Here is a 22,927-nt window from a genome sequence, read left to right on the forward strand (position 1 = left end):
CACATGGAGATAACTTTACCTTTCCTCAACTTTTCCTTTCTTAATTATTTGTCGTGCGACTTTATCTCAACTTGAAGCCTGTATCTTCAGTTTTTTCCATTCTTTCGTATGTGATGTTCAGTTTTTTCCATTCTTTCGTATGTGATGTTAAGTACTTGATATTAGTTGGGCACCGGTGAGTTGTGATGATGATAGAGATGTGGCGTGAGATGTTTTTCCCATGTGTATGAGGCCAGACTACTATTGTCGCTTTGAGGAGAGGTTCGGTCTATTTCAGCCCCGGTGTTGCCCACGAGTTAGGGGCCAACGTCCCCTTCACAAGTTAAAATATACTGTTGTCCAATTGAGCGTTAGTTATTCATTTGCCAATTATGGGAAAAAGAAAAATTCCAATATGGAAAGCCTGTGTAGCATATGATATGAGATTCTTTCTTTCTCAGAACTCTCAGTTCGCTGCCCCATCTCAAGCAGTTCAACCATTTGGTTCACCACTTCATCCAAGCGTAATTATCATACAAAACACTGTATAAATGTTAATTACATAGATGTATATTGACCTAGTTGCTTGTGAAGCAGATACAATGCAAGATATCATGACAAGTTTCATATCACACGTTAGAATGTTGTTTTAATCGCGTTCCCGAGTTAAAACAATAGGAAAAAGACAAGTGTTCTGTTAGTTTTATCCTTTTGGGAACTGAGAGTACCTTATTGTAACAAATTTTAAGATATTTTGGCCTTATTCTTGCAGCCTAAATTAGTCCATTTCAATTCTTAAGTTTTGACATCTCCATCTATGATTTTGATTGTATGGATGAACACTTAATTAGTTTTCATTATTGTTCTTCCCTCTTTATATTCTTTTGTTGCAGCACCATATTATTGATAGTCTCACTTCAAGCTGGAACGGCAAGATATGAAGTTAAAACACTGTCAAGTTTCCACATTAATAGTAACTTGTTAGATTCAGCCACTTGTTGATTGTGTTATAATAAACATGCTCTCAAGTCTCCTTTTAGCAAAATGTAAATGACTGTATAGCAACGGCAAAGTTGTCTTCATGTGACCTATAGGCCACGGGTTCGAGCCGTGGAATCAACCACTGATGCTGCCTCGCACTCTGCGTAAACTTAGTACTAAAACTTAGTACTAAAACTTAGTACTCCGTAAATAAGGGGATTTTGCAGGTCCGCGGACCTCTCAATGCCACATTCGTATGAGTGACTTCTTTCAAGAAAACAATCTCCGTTAGTACCAATGTTTTTTCTTGGTTATTTTTCTTTCTCCTAACCAGAAACTGCTTAACTTACTGGAGAACTTGAATCTTTAGTAAACGTCATAACATAATCATGTGACTTGTTTAAATTCACTATCCTATCCAACATCAACGCAATGATCACAATCCTATTTAAAGTAGATTTGATTGACATCATAGCACAAAACTGGAAACATAATGGCGTATGAATCTTTCCAAATTTAACCAGTACCTTACTTGATGAATAAGTTTTGTTTAGGACCAGAATCTGTTGGGCTCAAGATACGGATGCAGGTTCAACGATAAGAAAGCATTATCAGACTAAAGTAAATGTCGGGCTTGCCTCCAGTTGTCGTCACTGCTATTCTTAGTAATAGCATAATGTTGCTTTATGTATTTTGAGTACGTTATAAAGGAACAAGAGCAAATCCAAACTCTGAATTATGGTCCCGCATCTGCTTTATTAGCTTTCTGTCTATATCAAAATCAACAGATGATGTCTGGTTACGTTTCTATGTATTACAAATCTAGCAGGTTCATATCCAACTTCACTTCTATAGTGCAAGAAAATGAGAAATGAGAAATAATGACTAACTAAAACTGTATTGTCTGAAACAACTTATGTTTCTAGATGATAGAATCACAGTATTCAACGTAGTAGCAGAGCAGGTTATAATAAAGTAAGTGAAGTGTAGTCTCCTTTAAGTTTTTAGATAAGATGATCACACAATTCAATAAATGGAACACAAGTTTTGTGCATCTTATATAACCTTTCAAAATTTTGTCTTTCTTAACGTATTTTCAAGCACAAGTCTACGGTAATCTACCTGTTTCCTTAACGTTTCCAAAATAGACGCTAATAGAGATGTGCTGAAGCTTATATTTCTTTCATTCTTCTCTACTACTTATATGGTCCTTAACATATCAGCAAAAAGGAAACAACTAATCATCTGTATTTAGGTTTGCTTGGTTTTGGTTCGTAGCGTGAAGAGTTAATAATATAAAGAGTTTCTTGACATTATATAGAATTTCGGAATAAGAAATATTATCTATGCATAATCATAGCAGCTGGAGTAATGCAAACAGTTACTAAGTAAATCTTTCAATCCATAATGGAATGAGAAGGAAAAGACAGACAAATATGAAGATGAAGAACTCAGCAACCGTGTACAAAGACGTGTATAATAATTTTCGTAAATTGTTACATATGAATCTGTGGAAAACCTAATAAATAAACTAATTACAAAAACCAAATCATAATAAATACTAAGAAAATGAATAAAATTCTATACTGCACAGTAAAGAATGATTTGAGTACCTGTATTGTATCTGCCTCTTTTACTAGCCACCGTCTCTGCTTCCAAAGTTGCTTGCTGGCTTAAGATTTGTTAATCAAAGTAATTCATATGGTGAAATTCCTCTTTGATTCTGCTTGCTGCCTAATATACTAAAATGCATAAAAGGCCAAAATTTTGGCAGCCCCTTGAATATATTGTAAGATCATATGCTGGCATTTGTCTAATCTACAACCTATTACCAACTTGAATATAAACCTTTATCTTTGTGTAGCAGCTTTCAAACTCGGTCTCTTGTTAATTTTCTGCTTGTTCACTTCCATCAAAGATCTATCACAGATACAACCTGGAAAAGGATTAGCATAAAAGTTTTCTTCTAATCTTGGTAATTCTCCAGCTTGTCTAAGGTAAGGAGCTCCTAATCTGTTGGAATGTAACGCCTTGATCTCTGAAGCAAACTCTTCCCAAGAGATCGCACCCTTATCCAACAAATCAACCAATCTTACAACATTGTGTCTGAAATGAAGAGAAATACCAAAAGAAAATTGTGAGTTTGGTCAAATCCTAGATAATTTAAGTAATGACAAAGGAAGTATGAAAATCTTAATATAATAGTAACCTGTCGGGGTTTATGGTCTTTCGAAATCCTTCAAACCTTCTATGCCCTTGTACGGCCTTTGCCATATTACCATCATACGTATAAACAAAGACGTCACTTTCAAGGGCTACGAGATAATCTAGGGCAGCAAGACGGTTTTGATAATGCCTGAAAGCCTCAAGTTCTTCCTTTGTTGTAAGAGTTGAGTGAGAGAAAACATTGGGATACTCTTTCCGAAACGCATCCATACTGTTGTTGCCATAAATTTCCCCAGCGACGATATATATTCTAGTCATGGAAGGATAGCCCATTGCTTTAAGAAACAATGCAGCCTCCCTAGGAGACATAGGGCAGCCCCCTTGCAGTCGCTTCTCATTGCCGTCTATCTCTTTCTCTTTCCAGTGCTTCACTTGATACCTCATAATACGAAGTTCCTCAGCCTCTTCAGCAGTCAAATTGTTGCTGCAGCCAGTAAAGGCTAGCATGTCTTTTTCATATCTGCATACATGCTAAGTAACTTATCCAAAGATGGAATTGTTGAGAAACTGACGAAGGGACGCCATGTTAGAGAGATTACCTTAAGTGGAGAGCAATGTATGGTTCACCATTATCTCTAAGTCTATCGAGCAACTTCTTTCCAAGCTCCTCAATCTCATTTGTGTACCGTAGAGCCTCATAATTTGCTCGACAGCGAAGCCTCTGAATAGAGGACGCCAGGCCATTGTTAGCAAGCCTTGAATCTGTGTGGGTAAATTGTATCACCTTATGCTTCTTTAGTAAAGAAAGAATCTCTCTTCTATAGTAACTAGCCTGCAGAAAAGCATCAAATTTTAGTTCCAACAAGCAAAAAGTTTTAGCATTCTAACTGCAGTTCTTTTTACAGACCTTTGACCAAGACACAGGTGCTTTCTGAAGGGGGGTCACAGCTGCATATTTTGGTGGCAAAGATTCAACAATCTCAATGTCTTCTCTTAAAACGTCAATGAAGCGTCTCCAGTCAAAAATATCTTTAAAATCACTGCAACAAATGGAAAGGGATTAGAACTAAAACAAAAAGGTTCCGAGACGTGTCATGCTCGAATCTAAACTGATCAGAAGAACTAAAGAATTGAACCTGGGATCTGTCCAAAAGGATTCATGATCAAGGGAAGGAAGAACCAGAGTGGCATTCAAAATCTTTGCAATAGCCACCATATCACATATCTGCAGTAATCCAACAACAATTGTTATAAGGCTTAATAAATTACATCTCCACATTAGCTTGAAATATGGAATAAACAGCTTGAAGCTTCACTCACCCCTGTTCTCATTTGGTTTAATCCTCCATTGGCATGAACCAAGATATATCCATTGGTCGAAGAGCCAGTTCCTAAAATATTCCAAATGTAAGCATACACAAAGTAGGAATGAAACTGATCCATTTGGAACAAAGTGAATATTGAGGATTCAAGATCTAAAAGCTTGACATACTTATTCGATTCCTAGGCCGAGCAATGCATTTGTAGTAATTATCACTAGATGGCTTCATCCATATTTCTGGTACCTGTCCAAAACAATCAAGTATTGAACAAGTGCTTTAGATATGTCAATCAAGCCTAAAAATTGCGAGTAATCGAAACGAGAAACCATATCTTGCTCAATGCAAAACATCTTCCATAAGCAATCAACTGGAAATAGAGTAGTAATGAAGGTTCTAATTCAGGAGATTTACTGAAAAAGCTAAACAGAGAACAGTAACTTGAACTAGAGAAAGTCAATATCTCATTTAATTAGCCAAAAAATAAACAGAATATCCAACATACTTGGTCCAGAACGGTCACCTAATCATTCCCTAAAGCCAGTTAGCCATTGCCCACATACAACCTTTAGCTTTATTGCTGCCTACTACGTCCATCCTTCCAGGTAAAACAATTATCAGAAAATGTGCCAAACCTAATTTTATCCATAAAAGTTAAAAATATGAAAAATAAAATTGTTACATAAGTTTCATCCTGAAAATTATTATTTCTAAAAATTCACCTTTTTAAGAAGTATGTCAAGCTTTGGACTAAAATGCAGAGTAAAAGCTGGTTTTTTTCCATGACGGTGGTGTTCAAACCAACTAGCGCGCACCTCAACTATCGCACCGGGTACCAGATAACTCCAGCACATATACCGGGTAATATTTTACATGAACACCAAAAATAGGTAATATTTTCACTATTCTAACTTAGAAGGAAAAAGGTAAAGCTAAAAAAAAAAGTAAAACTGTGCGAAAAAGAAAAAGGTAAAACTAAAGAGAGAAAGAAGTGATTTTGCACAACTTACAGGTAACTCCTTCATCTGACGTTTTTGCACAACCTCAGAAGCAGAAAAGGCAGTGGTCTCTGTTTCAGAAACAACTCTTTGAGCATTAATCCAATCATTCTTTAAATTCTGAAGAACAAAAAGTCCATTATCTCTCCTCATGAGATTCCCATTATTTACATCCTCAACATTACCATTCATCATAATAGAAAACTTGAGAAATACAGATAAAACCACCAAAACCAATAACAACCCAAATATGGTACGAACCATATTCTTTCTTGATCCTAAATATGCCATAATTGTACCAATACTTAATAAACATTCTTCTACTCTAAATACAATACTTTCTGGCACCCATTTACACGCTAATAAGTAACGTATTATCGAATTATGATGGTGATGGTGATAATGGTGATGATGAACGTTTCCACCGGCGTTGATATTTGTATTATTATCACCATAATAATCAAGCCCGATTTGTAAATGATCTGATAATTTTTCGGGGTCGTTCATGGTGTCGGCGACACGGCGGCGGTGGTGGGTGGTGGGTCCGCCGCCCACTCGGGGACTACCGCTGGCGGAATTGGTGGCGGTGCCACCGGTTGACATTTTATAAGTAGTCTAAACACAGAACCGAAGAAAGTCAAAAGAGAGAATTATGGGTCCAGAGAGAGGGAGGGGACCGGAGAAGTTTTCCCAGTTTGTGAACCATAGGTTTGTTTGTGTATATAGTGGCGTCGTACGATTTACGAGAGGAAGATTTTCGCAAGGGGAGGGGAGGTGTTGCCGATTGTGGAAGTGGTCCAAGTTCTAACGCTTTTGTTTGTAGTTTTTGTTTGACAAAACACAAATTTAAAAGAAAAAATATAATAGGACTCTTTAAATATAGACCAAAATATGTACAAATTGTCAAAAAAAAAAAAGGGATAGATCATGTCAACATCTTACTAGAACTTATAGAGTAAATATGTCATGATATTTTTATGGATATAAAAATATATTAATATGGATAAAATAAAAATATTTAAAATTAATGATTTTTCACATATAAGAAAACGTTAGTATTCCTTTAAACAAACCAAAAGTAAAAACGTCATATTGAGTAGAACATGGAGTAAAAAAAACGAACAAGGAGTAAAAAAGTTCTCAAAAATAAGAAATTATGTTGAAATTCCTTCTGTCTCAGTTTAGTTTGACAAGATATGGAGTGATCATAAGAAGAAGAAAAATCTTTCGAAATTTATAATATAAAATAAGTCATGAAATTTTGATTCACTATAAATTGTTGATGTATAAAATGAGAAGTTTAAATTAAATTATTTTTATTAAAAGAGTAAAATATTTTTTTGAAATAAACTAAAAAAGTATACGCTTAAATTTAGACGGAAGGAGTAATATAAGTGTAGATAGAAACAAAAAAGACAAAGAATTAAATCACCAGACGTCACTTCAACCAACGTTTTAATCTCACGGGAATAGTAGTTTGTGAGGAAGTAGCACTTGTTTTTATCCTATGAGGCAATCAAGTGAGTGTTGGAATCATTGGGCTAAGTACGGTTTGTCTCGTTTAAGAAAAGTTACATTGTAAACGTTAAAATCCTGATGAAATGGTTTGTCTGAAAATGGACCTTTTTGAAAATGAATGCGATAGTATCTACTTTAATTTCTCCACTGAGATTAAAACGTTGGTTGAAGTGACGTATAAAGATTTAACTTTTAGCTTCTTCTTTTTTTTTTAATTTTAAAATTACTATATACTATAAAATATAAAATTTATACTAAGCAAGGGAAACGTGCAGGGTGGTTCTTGAGTTCTAGCTTTTGTATAATTTAGGAGGAAAATGATTGCTTGTTGGAGGTGATAAGAGAGGTTACTTTGAATGTCTACCAAAAATTTGTTCTTTCATATATTGAGGAGATTCACATGTATATTGCCACTGGCAGTTAGTACATTTTTTGGATAATAAGTTGAAGAAATTTATGTCTAGAAAAAAGGTACAGCAATGTATGCCACATATATTGTTTTGATTTCACATAAGCAATAATGCATTGTTAGGACTTGGAATTCTTATTGACTTGAAAGAAAGGATTAACAATGAATATTTTTTTCATCCAGTAGTGTTAAAAATAGTACCATACAGAGAATTTGATAGCCGTCTGACTTTCTATTTTACCAGTTTGATAGATTCAAACCATTAAAATGGATTCCATTAAAATATATGTAAAGTTGATATTAAGAAGGAATAAACGACCTTTCACAAAATGGAATCTCATGTGTGCGAATCCACCAGTAATTTAATTTCTAACTCTTTACCCTTTTTGGTTATTCCTTTTGGATTGACAAACAAGAAGAGGCGGATCGGGTTCCTTATACTGTATATCTATATTAATAAATTATTGAATATTGATAAATATATATAACTTAAGATCGTTGTAAGTCAGTCGAAGTGATTTACTCATAATCCGTGTGAAAATAAACTTAAATGCATTATTTTTGAGATATAATAATTCCTTCCTAAGGGTTTTAAAGGAAAATTTCACTTGTAATTGGCTAACTTGCAACTACGTTTCTTTTGGGGATATATCATATTTCCTTTTTCCTTTATTAGGAAAAATTGGATTGCATTTAGACACCTTTATCACTGATGAATTTTTTCTAATCTTCACCCTTCTAAAGGATGTCTCTTTCATATAAATGCAAATTCCGTATAAAACAGTATTGACAGAGCCCAAAAAAAGAAGAAAAAAAGAGAGTTTATTTCAAGCTTGTTTTCCTATTTCAACGTCTTTATAGTTTCTTTATTTGTTTATTAACTAAAGATAAATCCTGGAAACATGTTATTCACAGCTTGAGCAATTTTGGACGTTTGCAAACTTGATAATTCCGGATGTTGCAAAAGAGGACAACCATATATGCATATATAGTATGAAAAACTTAGTTAAAAAGATAACTCAAGTGTTATAGGAAAGTGGGGGAACAAATTTTAGACAAGACGTTTAGTTGAGGTTGAGCCGAGGATTGGATTTTCTAATACTTTTGGTAATGACAACTCAATCTCGAGACCAAAAAAGTTGCATATTCTGATGAAAGGCTCCTCTTAAGGTGGCTTATACCAAATTAAAATCTTGTTATGTTGAACAAATTATAAACTGAAATATACTAATCAAAGTTGTTTAGTTTGACTAATCTTTAGTACTTGAGACGTGCAAAAGTGAGAGATTTTATATGGTTTCATTTGTTATTCTGTAAAGTTATTCAATAAACTATAGTACTTTCCTATTTCAAATTTATGTGTTATAATGTGACTCATCAAGAATTTAGAGAATAATTAAACTTTTTGAAACTTGTGGTATTAATTATATCGTAACATTTCTATAATTATAAGATATTTACAAAATAATTTTAAATATACAATAACAATTGTGTGGCTAAATCTTCAAATCCTGTCATCCCTAACTATTCTTCTACTCTGGGCAGTTTTTTTATCAAGGATAAAAAGAGAAGTCAAAAGTAAAATATTTTTAAATATCAAAAGGGAGAAAGAGTGTAATATTTGTTATGAAGAAGGCACACCAATTTGTCAGAAAACAATTGTTATAAAGTAGGTTTTAACAAGAAATAAACATTAGAAACATTCCACTTGTCATTGCAATATTTATTTGATTATGAAAATACTATCTCTCTCTTCTTATTCATGGCCACTACTGATTTTGGATTTCATGTTTGAATAGTTCTAAAGAGACACATGTCCAATTAAATAGTTCATGTATCCTTCAATAGTGGTGTTGAACACCATGATTGTAAAGGGTTATGGACTACCATAAACAATATGCGATCCCGTAATTTGGGATTTATAAGCAGTTAGGGAACAATAATTACATTTTTTATTTATCATAATGTATATAAATATCTACATATTTTTGTTGGCTTCCTAGATCTAGGGAAGAGTATCTGTATGAGACAAAACAAAAACACAAGTACGTGGTTAAGTTAAGTCGGGGAAAACAGAGAAAAGCCAGAATATCATGTTAAAGTCACAGGAAAATATCATGTTATGGACAAAGAAAATTCTCAATTACCAAAATGAGAATAAAAATAAATAGGATTGGCTTCATTTTCTTGTACGTGAATATAATTTAATTATGGACAAACTCACCAATAAAATATTTTTAAGAAATAATACTGGTATAATTATCAGAGGAATGTCGTAATCCAAAATTCTTTTGAATAATTAATTAACGAGCAGTCGCTTAAGCCGCCATATGTCATCCTAATCATCATTAATTTAAAGACTTAGAAGTGGTGATTGGCGAATGCTGAAAATGATTATACTGTTACCTAGTCCTTCTCATTGACTCATTGTCACAGCACTATGCTGACAATTACCAATGGTAAAAGTTTATTCGTACTGGGTCTATTTATTAGTAGATTAATTCGGTGCCGTAAATATTTACCTTACTAACGTTGTGTGTTATCTCTCTTTCTTGTAACAATATTGATACGATTTGTTGATTTTGACCTTGCATTTGCAATGCAATGGTATTTGACGTTTGTAACAACTTCTATCGGCAGAAGCATAATCTCTAACTTTTTAGTTTTCTATATTTAGTATATATCTTGAGAAATGTTCTTATAAATGGGTTCACATCAAAATTTCGACATAGACGGGCTCAGAAATAAGTTGGCTGTCCACAAATAATGAAGAGAACGCTGCCCTCTTTGTGAATTTAAGCAATGTGGTTATCAAATACAAATATACATACATTATATATCTGTCAATTATTTTTAATTTTAAGCGGTTGTGTGACCAACTATTTAAGTTAAGGGGATTTTTTCTTTCATATACACTATATGAAACCTTATTATCAAAATTGTTCCAGTTTTGGAATTTACTCGACCTAAATACGTTTTAGCTACAAAAAATATACATTCGTTTAAAATAGACTCCTTTCTTCTGTAGACTTCCTGTTTTAGATGTGCGATTTTGGGACAACGTATATTTCAGTTACAAAATTTAGACGCAATCATCGCCCCATAAACAAAGCAACAAATCTGAAGAATCCTTCTTTTACGCAGATTTCCTCTGATTTTCTATAAACAAGGCAACAAATTCAAAAAAAAAAGCTTATGAAGAAAATAATTGCAGATTAACGTGAAGAATTGACAATCAACTCTGAACATATAGCTATATTCTAAAGTTTTCATACCATTGCATAATTGCTTTCTCTACAATTGAATTGAATTTGGCGATAATGCTTCAGCTCAATGGTCGATGGGATAGCTTTGGAAGATACATAGATTTTGATATTAGCAGAATTATAGTCAATGAAGATACAAATTATAGTCAATTGAATACCGCAATTGCAGAGCATTTAATGATCGATACTTCTGTAAAAATCATCGAGATCAAATACACTGTCAATGAACGTTGTCCTCCAATGAAAATTCGAAACGATATGGGAGTTCGAGTGTATATGGAGACGAAAAAGGAAAATAAAAACTTAGGAATGTATCTACTGTGTATAACAGTAAGTGATTTCGATTTGGAATGCAGTATGTCTAATGCGAGTACAATTGCAGGTTTGCTCTGTTTTCTTAGTCCTCATGTTTTGCAATTCCAAGTGTTCTACAATTTTATTATATATTAGCTACAACTATACTACATAACAAATGTAGTTCAACTGTTATGTCTCTAAAAATAATTGAAGTGTAATTATTACATAGTAACTAAGGTTTGAAAAAAGCAAATTATGATCACATAACAAAATATCTACAAGTATAATACAAATTTAATTTCTGTCAAATACTGAACACATGAATATACGGAGGTCTGAATTACTATACTTTTAAATGAGTGCAGGTACGTCTGATTATCATAATACTAACGTGGTACAATTATGAAGCAATTGTAACATATTTGGAGAAGTATCAGGAATAATGAAGTTGATCGATATGCCAACATCTCTAGCAATTGTGGAATATGAAAGTATAATCATAACATAACATGCACCAAAAGTAATTGAAGTAGGCCAAATTTACCAAGACAAGCAAACAATTGTCAGTGCAATGAAACACAATGCTGACATGAATAAATTTTAATTTATGGTGAAAAGGTCTAGCGCAAGAAAGTAAGAATATTTTATTTGTCAAAATCATATTGTGTATAAGTTGCAGTTTTTATGTATATAGATTGTATATAAATTGTTTAGAATAATTTGTTGTGCATAAACATCCTGATATCAACAAATTAACTACAATTTGCCTAACATTTTTATCATTATTTTTATTCTGTAGCTATTGTCTCGTATGTGTTGGTGATAATTGTACGTAACACTTCAAGTCCACAAGCATAAATGAATCAACATTGTTCAAGGTTCGAAAATTCAACAGCTTGTACACATACTCGTTAATGGACAACACATATATACAATGCAAAGTTACTAGCATGGTAGTTGGCAGCATGGTCATGCCAAAATATGCAGATCCTAAGACAATATACACACCAAAAGACATACAAACTGACATGTTATCAGAACATGGTGTGAAGTTAACATACATGCAAGCTTGGAGAGCAAAGGAAAAGGCTTTGGAATTTTTGAGAGGTCATCCTGCTGATTCCTACAGTTAGTTGCCGAGTTATTTGTATATTTTGAAAAAGACTTATCTGGGGTCATAGTCAAATTGTAGAAGACTGAAGATGACTATTTCTTGTATGCATTTGTTACTCTTAGTACGCCCATCAAGGGTTGGAAGCATTGTAGGCCAGTTGTAGTAGTCGATGGTACCTTCTTGAAGTCGGTATATAGGGAAATCATGCTAACAATAAGCACAATGGATGCAATAGGTATTGTAGATTAATTGTAAAAATATTGTATTAAATTTGTTTCTGAAAATGTGTTTTTGATATTTTCAAGTTTTATTACTGAAATTGAATTTCTTTTTGCTACATATGTGATAGGTAGCATGTTACCACTAGCATATACCGTTGTTGATTCAGAAAATTACACATCATGGAGGTCGTTTTTTGAGCAATTCAAAATGCACATGGTGAAAAATCAAATATGTGTGTTGTTTCGAACCGAAATGAGAGTATATTGAAGGCAACATCTACGGTTTATACCGGCATGCCACATTATGCTTACATGTGGCATATTTAAAAAAATATAAGGTCAAAGTTCAAGAAAGGTCATCTAAAGTTAAGCGAATTGTACTTTGCCACGACACGATCATACACGCTTGATGAATTTAATGAAAGAATTTTAAAAATTGAAGAGATCGACATGCGTGTTAAAGCATACCTATACGATATTGGTTATCATAAATGGTCTTTGGTACATGCTACGGTGAACAGAACATGGACGATGATATCAAATATTGTAGAGTCCTTGAATGCGGTAACCAAAGATGCAAGAGAGCTGCCCGTAGTTCAACTACTAGAGTACATGAGAACTCTTCTTAAACGTTGGACTAATGAAAAGTTATTGAATACAAAGAGCACGTTCACATACCTTGGGAAAAAATACAACAAAGAGTTGGAGGATAACAGGACATTATCGCAGAAGATGAGAGTAAGTTATGGTCCATAACATTAGATAATTGATTTTATCAAAATAAATATATACTGATAATTGTATATATGTTGTTGTACAATTGTAGTTATTTTGTCTTTTATCAAGTGCTGACAATTTGTTGTATGGTTGTAATGAAAATGTAGGACAGGGCATCAACAGATTACATCCATACTGTAATAGATGGTGTAAAGCGCTTCATTATTTGCCTTTAAAATAAGAGATATAGTTGTGGACAATTCCATCTTGATAAACTTCCTTTTTCACATGCTTTGGCGGCTTTGAGGCACAGGAACGAGTCTTATGAAAACTATTGTTCTCCTTATTACACGAGGGAAAGCCTTCTGCAGACTTATGAAATACCAGTAGACCCTCTACCTGATGAAAGCAAATGAGATGTGCCACAACATATAGCAGAAGAAGTTGTGCTGCAACCTACTGGGAAAAGGCAGTCAAGGAGACCTCAAAAACAAAGATACAAACCAAATTATGAAATAAATGCAAAAAGGTACAAGGTTTCATGTGGAAACTGCGGACAAGAAGGTCATAACAAAAGATCTTGTAGGAATGCTCCCAAAAGAAAATAAGAATTGATGTAGTATAAAGAATATTTTTTACTGAGTATTGTTGATGATAATCTGTCCCTTAAGACATATTCAGTTGTATTTGTTATGTTCTGGACAATTATAGTTGTGGTATAATTGTGTTGCTAATTTGAATAAAGATTATCTCCTATAATAAATGTTTGGTACACATATTTTAACTCTTAATGACATTGGTTTGTAGTTGTTTTGTTCAAATAATTGGGTTTCTTTATTAATTTTAAGCTTTTTCTAATAATACTGCTAAACTTGAATAGATTCTGTATTTTTGTATAGTAGCTGTAGACATAATTGCAATTATGATGTAAAGAAACTATTATATGAGAGTATTAGTGTATCATTGCTTGAAATTTCCTTTAATTGTAAAGCTAAACGTTTGATACCTTACAGTAACATATGTTCACATAATATGGTAAAAGAAGATAACAAAAAATATATATTATAGAGTACTAATATGGAGATTAAGTACTAACAACTTTCAACAAAAAAACATGCTACAGATATTTTCATTTGTAAGTAGTAGAATTCTGGACAAAATAAGATGAATTGTTCTTAGTAAATAATTTTCCTACAACTTTAATATAATCCAGCTACAACTAAATACTTTCACTACAATTTAGCTACTTAAAAGGGCAACTAATTATTTTTTGTCCGGACTCTTGTTCTCTCCCTTACAGCTGGTGCACCTTTTCTTCTTGATAATCTCCGAGTCACCTCACTTTCACTAATTACACCAAGCTCTTGCTTTTTCCTAGCATAATCCCAAAGGAGCGCTCCATAGCGTCTACGGTGTTGATCAATATCACAAAGGTCTTCCTTTGAAATCGAGAGTTGTCCAATGCTGACATATTCTGCAAATACCGCCATGTATACACCGCAATCACTGCAATAAATATTAGGGAAAAAACTTTAGCATTCAATGTAAAATTAAATTGGTTAAATTGAAGGAAAAGCAACGCATACAATGATCCCTTTTTTGCAGGGGTATCTCACCGGTCAACCACTGAATGTCAAGAAGGTCAGTAACACATTTTTCAATGTATGCCTTTGTGTTCTTGTAGTTGATATCTGGATGCTTACCATAGAAGCCGGTGGATGACAAGTAGAGGGGGATCATAATAGCAAACTTGTCAACAACATATTCAATAATTTGTGATTACGTGAAGAGACCATAGAATCATAAACATATGGAACCCTATCGGTAATGTCAAATACAGCCGACAACTAATGAAATTTCTGAACAATGTTTATGAGCATAATCACAAAATCAATTTTGTCTCATGCAACATTTTCAAGTAATCGGTACCCCAATATGTATTCCGATACGATGTCCTGGGATTTGACAACAATAAGATTTCTTTCGGCAGGGGCATTACTGTACCTCTCATAAATTTGTTCTATTCTAGTATTGAATATACAATCAATGGTTGTAAACCTTGTTCTGTTTTCAGTACCATACTTTCCTCTCTTCCCCAAATAGTATAAAATAACATCAATGTGTTGCAAAAAAAATAAATTACATAATTTCTCAATGCAATATTCAATTTAACTACAATTTTTTTAACAAAAAATCTACAGATATCTAAAATAATAGAATACTTCAGCTTATTATTAAATTCGGCCAGGGGTATGAGTGTACCGTGTTGTTCAGGATTTGCCTCGGATGTGTCAAAGTATAAAATCAGTCATTTTTATCAACTTTCTCCACTCCAAGATCAAACCATGGGTTGACCTGGTTATCTTTTATAGTATAAGGCGCCTTCTTCATATTAAAAGACATAGCAAATAATATTAAAATATAGTTATAATTGAAAATTCATAAATTCTATGCACTCGATTATATGAAAAGTGTAGAATTTAAGCTCTTTGAAACCTTGTCGGTACCTAAATATAATCACTTATTGAATTCTTCCAACAAATCAGGATCAACATTATCACCAAGCCAATAACCCCAGTAAATGGGTGCTTGATGTTAAATATTGGAGGAGGTCCAACAGAAGTGCTTCCACCAGAACTAAAATAAGGGAGAAAGGGGGATCTAGGATACTTTTCAGGAACCCTTGTTCTTCCTTGCTGCATATGGGTTGTTTCATCTTTATTAACCTCACCGAACTTAACTATCTGTGAGAAGTTCTCGGGCAGCTCAAAATCATCAAGTGTTATTGCCCTTTTTCCAGACTTGAAATCATTGATCGAGTTAGCTATATTGATGAAGTCGATTGTTTCACCTACAAAGTTAAAAATAAAGAATAACATTGTATGTTGCTTGCATCAGAAATGTTAGGAAAACTATAAATTATACGAAATCTGTTGTTTTTATCTACAATTATATTGTAATAATTAATACCACTGAAATCTTCGTTACAATCCTCTCCTTGTTGTGAAACATTTGCATCTTGAATTGGAGATTGCAAATGCATAAGATCTTTTACCTCATTGAAATGTTCTCCTTGTATGGAAACATTTGCATCTTGATTTGGAGAGTGCACATGCATAATTTCCTTCTCTGTGACAACTAATGTGTACAATGAAAGAGAATTGTAGATCATTTATAATAAACAGAAAGAAAATGTAGATAAATTATTATTAAATTGTAGTTAATTTATTGAAATGTTGTCTTGTATCTAGAATGTAATATGTATTGTGAATTATGTAGAAAAATATACTAAATTATACCAGCAGTTTCTTTCTTGAATGCCTCTTGAAATTGGGAAGATAAGTCAACACCAACCGGACATGATATATGAACATTCTCCTCTTTTTGTATGTCAGACATGTGTCTTGTATCTAAAACAAAATTGTAAGTATAATGTAGATTATTTGTTGATAATTTAGTAATTTGTTTAACCTATGTAAGATATGTCATCAAATTGGTTAAAATTGATCAAATACCTGTTTTATTGTTGCTGCCCAATACTTGTTTAGGACTACTGTCATGATATTGTTGTGTGTTTTTTGCTTTGTAATTGACGAGCGCAAAACACATACTTAAATTTTGCTCGCTAGTCAAAGATAGTATAGTATAATATCGTGTCCACAAGGATTGAATTTAAACAGTATTATTGTAGTTTGTAGCTAGATTGCTATAAAGGAGGATCAACAGTTGAGGTTTATATAATTAATAATCTAAAATCTACAGCTATTGACTAATGACAATCGCAACAAAGGTAAGAAAGGGAGTTATCAATGGGAGAAAATATGGGTTGATAAGATAGGTGCAAGATAATTGTTCGGGATCTAACTCTAGATAATTCACTTTCAATGTTCAAGTGAGTCTCTCGAATTCACTTAATTATTAGCACAATTGTTTAGTAGAAACTCCTCTCTCGATTAAGTCTCAACCTCACAATATGAACCAATTCAAGCTCGGTGAAGATATGCAAGAATTCGTAATGGATTGGTCTTTAGAAGAACCTCTTTCGATTATCCTCCTAACTAGGTTTAATTAAGGATTCAACTAGCATCTTTCGATTACTTAGAAGAATCTATGAATTCAACCACAATATAATGCAAAGATATCATAAGTTATGCCTCTTTCGATTACAAGAATAAGTGAATATAGATGCAACAATTAAATCTTCTAAAAATGATTCAAATACATAAAAATAGAGTTATAATCCACAAACAACCATCAATACACCAAATCCATCAAAATCCAAAAGATTCTACTCCATAGACATGGAGAAGTTCTTCACAAATGAAATAAAAGTAGAGCTGGATCTTGAGTGAGGAAGGAATGATGAAATCCTTGTGCTTGTGTTCTTCAAACTCCTCCTTAGCCTCCTTGGCCTCCCTAGGACGAAATCTGTCCAAAAGTGCTTCAAAATGGTATTTTAGGGTATTTAATCCGCCCCCAAAACAAACACGGATGAAACTAACCTTTTCTTAGAGAAATAGGACTCTTCCCGGATAGGAAATGCACGGTCGTGCACCTGGGGACTTTCTCGCGCACTTGGTCGCGCATTTTGCACACCGTTCTGCCCCAAGTGCGTGCGCAACCAAGTGTGCGATCATGCACTTGGTTACGCACCTGGATTACATCATTGGGAATTTGGAAAAGGGTAAAACATGAAAGTTGTAGTCCGTTTAAATAGCTTTCCAACGATATATTATGGAGCCCTAACGGATTTCGGAGCTAACAGTTATGTATATTTTACCGAACAATGCGCGGTATGCCTGCTCGATTCTTCGTTGCATTCTTAAAGTGCACTATCATCCGTTGATCCCCGAACATGATCCCAACTTAATCCTTGGGCTTTTACTCAGACTTCAAAGCTCCAAAATAGCATGAATTCATTCCACAACATCTGTATAGACCGGAATCACTCCTACAAGGCATAAAACACATAATTAGTGCAAAACACTAGCGATTAAAACTCCAACTCAATTAAAGTGCAGTAAATTAGAGTGCAGTAAATTAGAGTGCAATAAGTGATTAAAACACATGATTATAGCCTACCATCAACACCCCATACTTAAACCATTCCTCGTCCTCGATCAATCAAACCACACTTTATATAGGCACGACCTTTTTTAAACAACTCCCCTAACTCATTACACCAAGAATATTTAAAATAGACTAAGCACAATAGTGTAATATTTTCACCTCAAGAATTGACTCACAAGTACCACGCATTATTCATAACTTACTCACTTACTCTAACATAGAGGTCCAAGACATTACCTTTTATTCATGAATCAAGTGCCCTCACACAACAATCGAGAATAGTTCCACACACAATATACATCAAGAACAACTAGGAACTCAATATAGAAAGAATTCACTCACTCTCGGAAAAATATTCATATACCACAAAAGATGAACCATAGGCTTGCCCATATTGTATTACTCAACTAATTGAGCTCATTCAGTCAAGGATCAAGTAGGATTTTAATTGGTTGTAAGATGTGGGACGGGTAGGATACATTTAGATATAAGAGTAACTACACCTCCCTAAGAACTTTTAATACATATACTTAACCTTTAAACCCCACACTTATGTCAAACCATAACTCCACCTTCACATCCGTATATGTCGACTCCCAACTTCTTTAAGAACAAATACATCAAGGGTTACCATTATCAATGAATATAAACTATTTTTTTTCTTCATTTTCTTTTTCGATTCAAGTGGCCCATACTTTTTCACAACAGTGCATCTTTCTCTTTATTTCAATAGTTCCACTCAAAAGCCAAACCAACCACCCCACACTTCAAATTTTACAAAGTTCATACCAATAACAAGTGCTCACGAGAGGTAAATGATTCAAATAGATGGTCAATTCAAACAAAAAGGTAAGGTTTGTAATGTGGTTACCAAAGAAATGGGATTACGGGCTCAACGAGGTTAACTATAATACATATCCATTTAGTAGGTAACATATATAGCTGGCCCAACAAAGAAACGTCTATATTACTTCCAAGACTGAACAAATCTACTATTTCGCTTTGCAAACACACGGGGCAAGTTCTAGACATCAATTGCACTGCACATAATACACAAAGCCCCGCACACACATGACATATAACTCACTCAGTATAGGGCTCATCAAGACACTCTAATCAAAATAGTTAAGCAAAGTTAAGATCATATAATTTAAGGTACTTATACAAGAGTCAAAAACTGAGCATAAGCATCACAACTAAAGCACTTACTATTCTTAAGGCATAATAAAGTCAAGAGATATTGCTTTCATTTAGAATCACAGCACAAGATCTCCTACTCCTAAAAAAATTAACTACACCCGGTTCAAACAAAACCCTTGAAAAAGAACCGCGGCACAATGAAAAAGCAAGGGGAAATTATTATACTACATAAAGAAAATTATAAAAAAATTTTGACTTTAAAAATTTCAATCAAAAGAAATGAAAACACACACAAGAAATGAAAACAACAGTTAATTACATATTTACATCTCCACCCCACACTTTAAATTGTGGAATGTCCCGATGACACACAAATAAAAAGAAAGAGGTAAATAAAACTCCCCTAGACTTTTTCCGTTTCCGAGAACTTGTGAACTCCGCCCCTAATTCTGAATGCATTTTTTGATTTCGCTCCTCGGGATTCTTTATGGAGCTCATCAGGCCAAAGTCCTTTAAGGATTTTTGAAAGACAAGCTCTTTTCTTTCTTTATTGGCCTCATTTTGAGCGGTGGATTGTTCTTGTAGGATTATCCTCAACTTATTTTTGCATTCATCTACAAGATCAATCCCTGCATATTTCTGTAAATCCCCAAAAATAAAATCCACATGATCAAGGTTAGAATAAGAAAATGAAGAAGAAAGGTCATGTGAGTACTCCTCTGGTAAGTTCAAGACCATTTGTTCCTCATTCTCTTCTACTAAAAGTTGCAATTGTGGATAGCTGGATGGGGGTTTGAACTCTTCTTGTATTGCTTCATAATCAACCAAAACCTCATTTTTAATCATTTCAGTTGAAACAGAGTCCTTTTGCAGAGTGAAAAACTCTCTATGTAGATGTTCATCATCTCAGGTAGGCTCGTTTTCACACGGTATCTCTTCCATATATTCACCATCACAATGCAACGAGCTAAGTCTATTCACTAATTAATTCACTTGCATTGTTAGGTTGTTAGTGGCTTTATCATCGTGTGTAAATATCTCTTCCACCTTATTTATGAACTTATACATAAGATCTTCTAAACTAACATTCTCCGCTTGAGGTGGTTGTCTCACTTCGCTTTCATTCTAGTTATAATAAGGGTATTCATCCCAACAAGAGTCAAAATAGTACCCATATGAATCTTCATACCTATACGGACTAGAGATAAAGTGAGAGTGTTCGAAAAATGAACCATAAGAAGAATACCTAGCTGCTTGACAATCAACCCATAGATGATTTCCACCGCATTTAAAACACGTAGCACACCGCTGATAATATTCAGTTGCTAACTCTTCAACCGTTTTCTTAGGCTGGTTGTACTCCATCTTCAAATCATTTAGAGTTCAATAACAAGAATATGCTCTTCAAGATTTCTTCTAAATTAAAAGCTTATTCCTGAATTATCACTACAAACTACTTCAAACACTATTGATTACCAATCCCAGGCAACAATGCTAAAATTTGACGAGCGCAAAACATACACTTAAATTGTGCTCGCTAGTCAAAGATAGTATAGTAGAATATCGTGTCCACATGGATTGGATTTAAATAGTATTATCGTAGTTTGTAGCTAGATTGTTATTCAGGAGGATCAGCAGTTGAGGTTTATATAGTTAATAATCTAAAATCTACATCTATTAACTAATGACAATCACAACAAAAGTAAGAAAGAGAGTTATCAATGGGAGAAAATACGGGTTGATATGATAGGTGTAAGTTAATTGTTTAGGATCTAACTCTAGATAATTCACTTCTAATGTTCAAGTGAGTCTCTCGAATTAATTTAATTATCAGCATAATTGTTTAGTAGAAACTCCTCTCTCGATTAAGTTTCAACTTCACAATATGAACTGATTCAAGCTCGGTAAAGATATGCAAGAATTCGTAATGGATTGGTCTTTAGGAGAACCTCTTTCGATTATCCTCCTAACTAGGTTTAATTAAGTATTCAACTAGCCTCTTTCGATTACTTAGAAGAATCTATGAACTCAACCAACAATATAATGCAAAGATATCACAAGTTATGCCTCTTTCGATTATAAGAACAAGTGAATATAGATGCAATAATTAAATCTTCTAAAAACGATTCAAATATATAAAAATAGAGTTATAATCCACAAACAACCATCAATACACCAAATCTATCAAAACCCAAAAGATTCTACTCCATAGACATGGAAAAGTTCTTCACAAATGAAATAAAAGTAGAGAAAAACATAAATACAATCCAAACCCAGATCTTGAGTGAGGAAGGAATGATGAAATCCTTGTGCTTGTTTTTTTCAAACTCCTTTTTAGCCTCATTGGCCTCCCTAGGTCGAAATATGTCCAAAAGTGCTTTAAAATGGTGTTTTGGGGTATTAAATCCGCCCCAAAACAAAAAAGGATGAAACTACCCTTTTCTTAGCGAAATAGGTCTCTTCTCGGATAGGACATACGCGGTCGCGCACCTGGGGACTTGGTCGCGCACTTGGTCACGCATTGTGCACACCGTTCTGCCCCAAGTGCGCGCCCAGTGCGTGATCGCGCACTTGGTCTCCACTGGGTTTGTATCGGTTGTGAATTTGGGAAAGTGTAAAACATAAAAGTTATAGACCTGTTTAGGAGTTTTCCAACGATATATTGTGGACCCCAAACGGATTTCTGGGCTAAACGTTATGTGCATTTTACTGGACAATGTGCAGTATGCCTGCTCGATTCTTCGTTGTGTTCTTAAAGTGTACTATCATCTGTTTGATCCCCGAACACGATCCCAACTTAATCCTTGGGCTTTTATTTAGACTTCAAAGCTCCAAAATAGCATGAATTCATTCCACAATATCTATATAGATCAGAATCACTCCTACAAGGCATAAAATATATAATTAGTGCAAAACACTAGCGATTAAAGCTCCAACTACATAGATCGGAATTACTCCTACAAGACATAAAATATATACTTAGTACAAAATACTAGCAGTTAAATCTCCAACTCAATTAAAGTGCAATAAATTAGAGTGCAATGAGCGACTAAAACACAAGATTATAGCCTACCATCAGTAATGCTCATCATTTTTTTCAGAACTGCCATTAAACTGCATCAGAATTTCTGAGGCTATATACTTTATGAATGCTAATATAAACATAAACAGGGTAAAAAAAATTTCCAAAATAACTATATTTTGAATGAAACCTTAGCATCGATGTTAGTATCCTGTTGACTTTTTATTGCCTGTAACACAATCTTGATGGAATCATTGAATATCTCTCGAATGCTACCCAGTTCTTCAAAAATCTAGAGAACCAAAAAAGGTTAAAATGTATGACGATAAGAGGCTTATAGATATATAAAATAGCCTAAAAATTAATAATTAGGTATACCTCTTTCTTGAACAATCCAAGGTCAGAACCGACCTAAGGATAAAAATAAAAAGAGTTAAAGAAATATTTGGCATAACATAAATTACAGAAATCAGCTAGGAATATCATAAGTTGTTACCTTATCAACATCTTTTCTTAAATTTTTTAGTTATTTCAGAATAGCTTTCTTGTCATCTATTCCCATTGACTGCTTATTGCCAAATGAAGATTGAGCATTTGTCGGATGCTCGGCCTGCGTTTCAGCTTCTTCAAACATATCTTCAACTTTGTCTAGCAAAATCATTCTAGAAAGCTCTTCTGGGATTTCAATCATGTTGGTGAACTGATTTAAA

General features: G+C 33.8%; 1 protein-coding gene across 2 annotated transcripts; it reads right to left on the reverse strand.

The window, feature by feature from the left end:
- Nucleotides 1–1,446: 1,446 nt before the first annotated feature.
- Nucleotides 1,447–6,284, reverse strand: LOC107802209 (O-fucosyltransferase 19-like). Of its 2 annotated transcripts, XR_001651786.2 has the most exons (9): nucleotides 5,456–6,284; nucleotides 4,619–4,691; nucleotides 4,447–4,517; nucleotides 4,263–4,351; nucleotides 4,034–4,166; nucleotides 3,726–3,958; nucleotides 3,170–3,646; nucleotides 2,574–3,066; nucleotides 1,447–1,730 (listed from the first exon to the last, which is right to left on the reverse strand). XR_001651786.2 is itself a non-coding variant. In XM_016625663.2 (8 exons), exons 1-8 carry the CDS (start codon nucleotides 6,044–6,046, stop codon nucleotides 2,811–2,813), a joined length of 1,923 nt encoding a protein of 640 aa, XP_016481149.1. In that variant the 5' UTR covers nucleotides 6,047–6,284; the 3' UTR covers nucleotides 2,414–2,810. The 2 variants fall into 2 exon arrangements, 1 of the variants encoding a protein (XP_016481149.1); XM_016625663.2 differs by lacking the exon at nucleotides 1,447–1,730 and having other exon boundaries at nucleotides 2,414–3,066.
- Nucleotides 6,285–22,927: the final 16,643 nt, after the last annotated feature.

The sequence above is a fragment of the Nicotiana tabacum genome, chromosome 24, assembly GCF_000715075.1.
Source record: "Nicotiana tabacum cultivar K326 chromosome 24, ASM71507v2, whole genome shotgun sequence".
NCBI lineage: Eukaryota > Viridiplantae > Streptophyta > Magnoliopsida > Solanales > Solanaceae > Nicotiana > Nicotiana tabacum.

Coding starts and splice junctions, on each gene's coding strand:
- LOC107802209 (XM_016625663.2), bottom strand. CDS start 6,046: ATGTCAACCGGTGGCACCGCCACCAATTCCGCCAGCGGTAGTCCCCGA. Junction 4,518..4,618: donor TCGGCCTAGGAATCGAATAA/GTATGTCAAGCT, acceptor GGAATATTTTAG/GAACTGGCTCTTCGACCAAT. Junction 3,647..3,725: donor TACATTGCTCTCCACTTAAG/GTAATCTCTCTA, acceptor GCATGTATGCAG/ATATGAAAAAGACATGCTAG.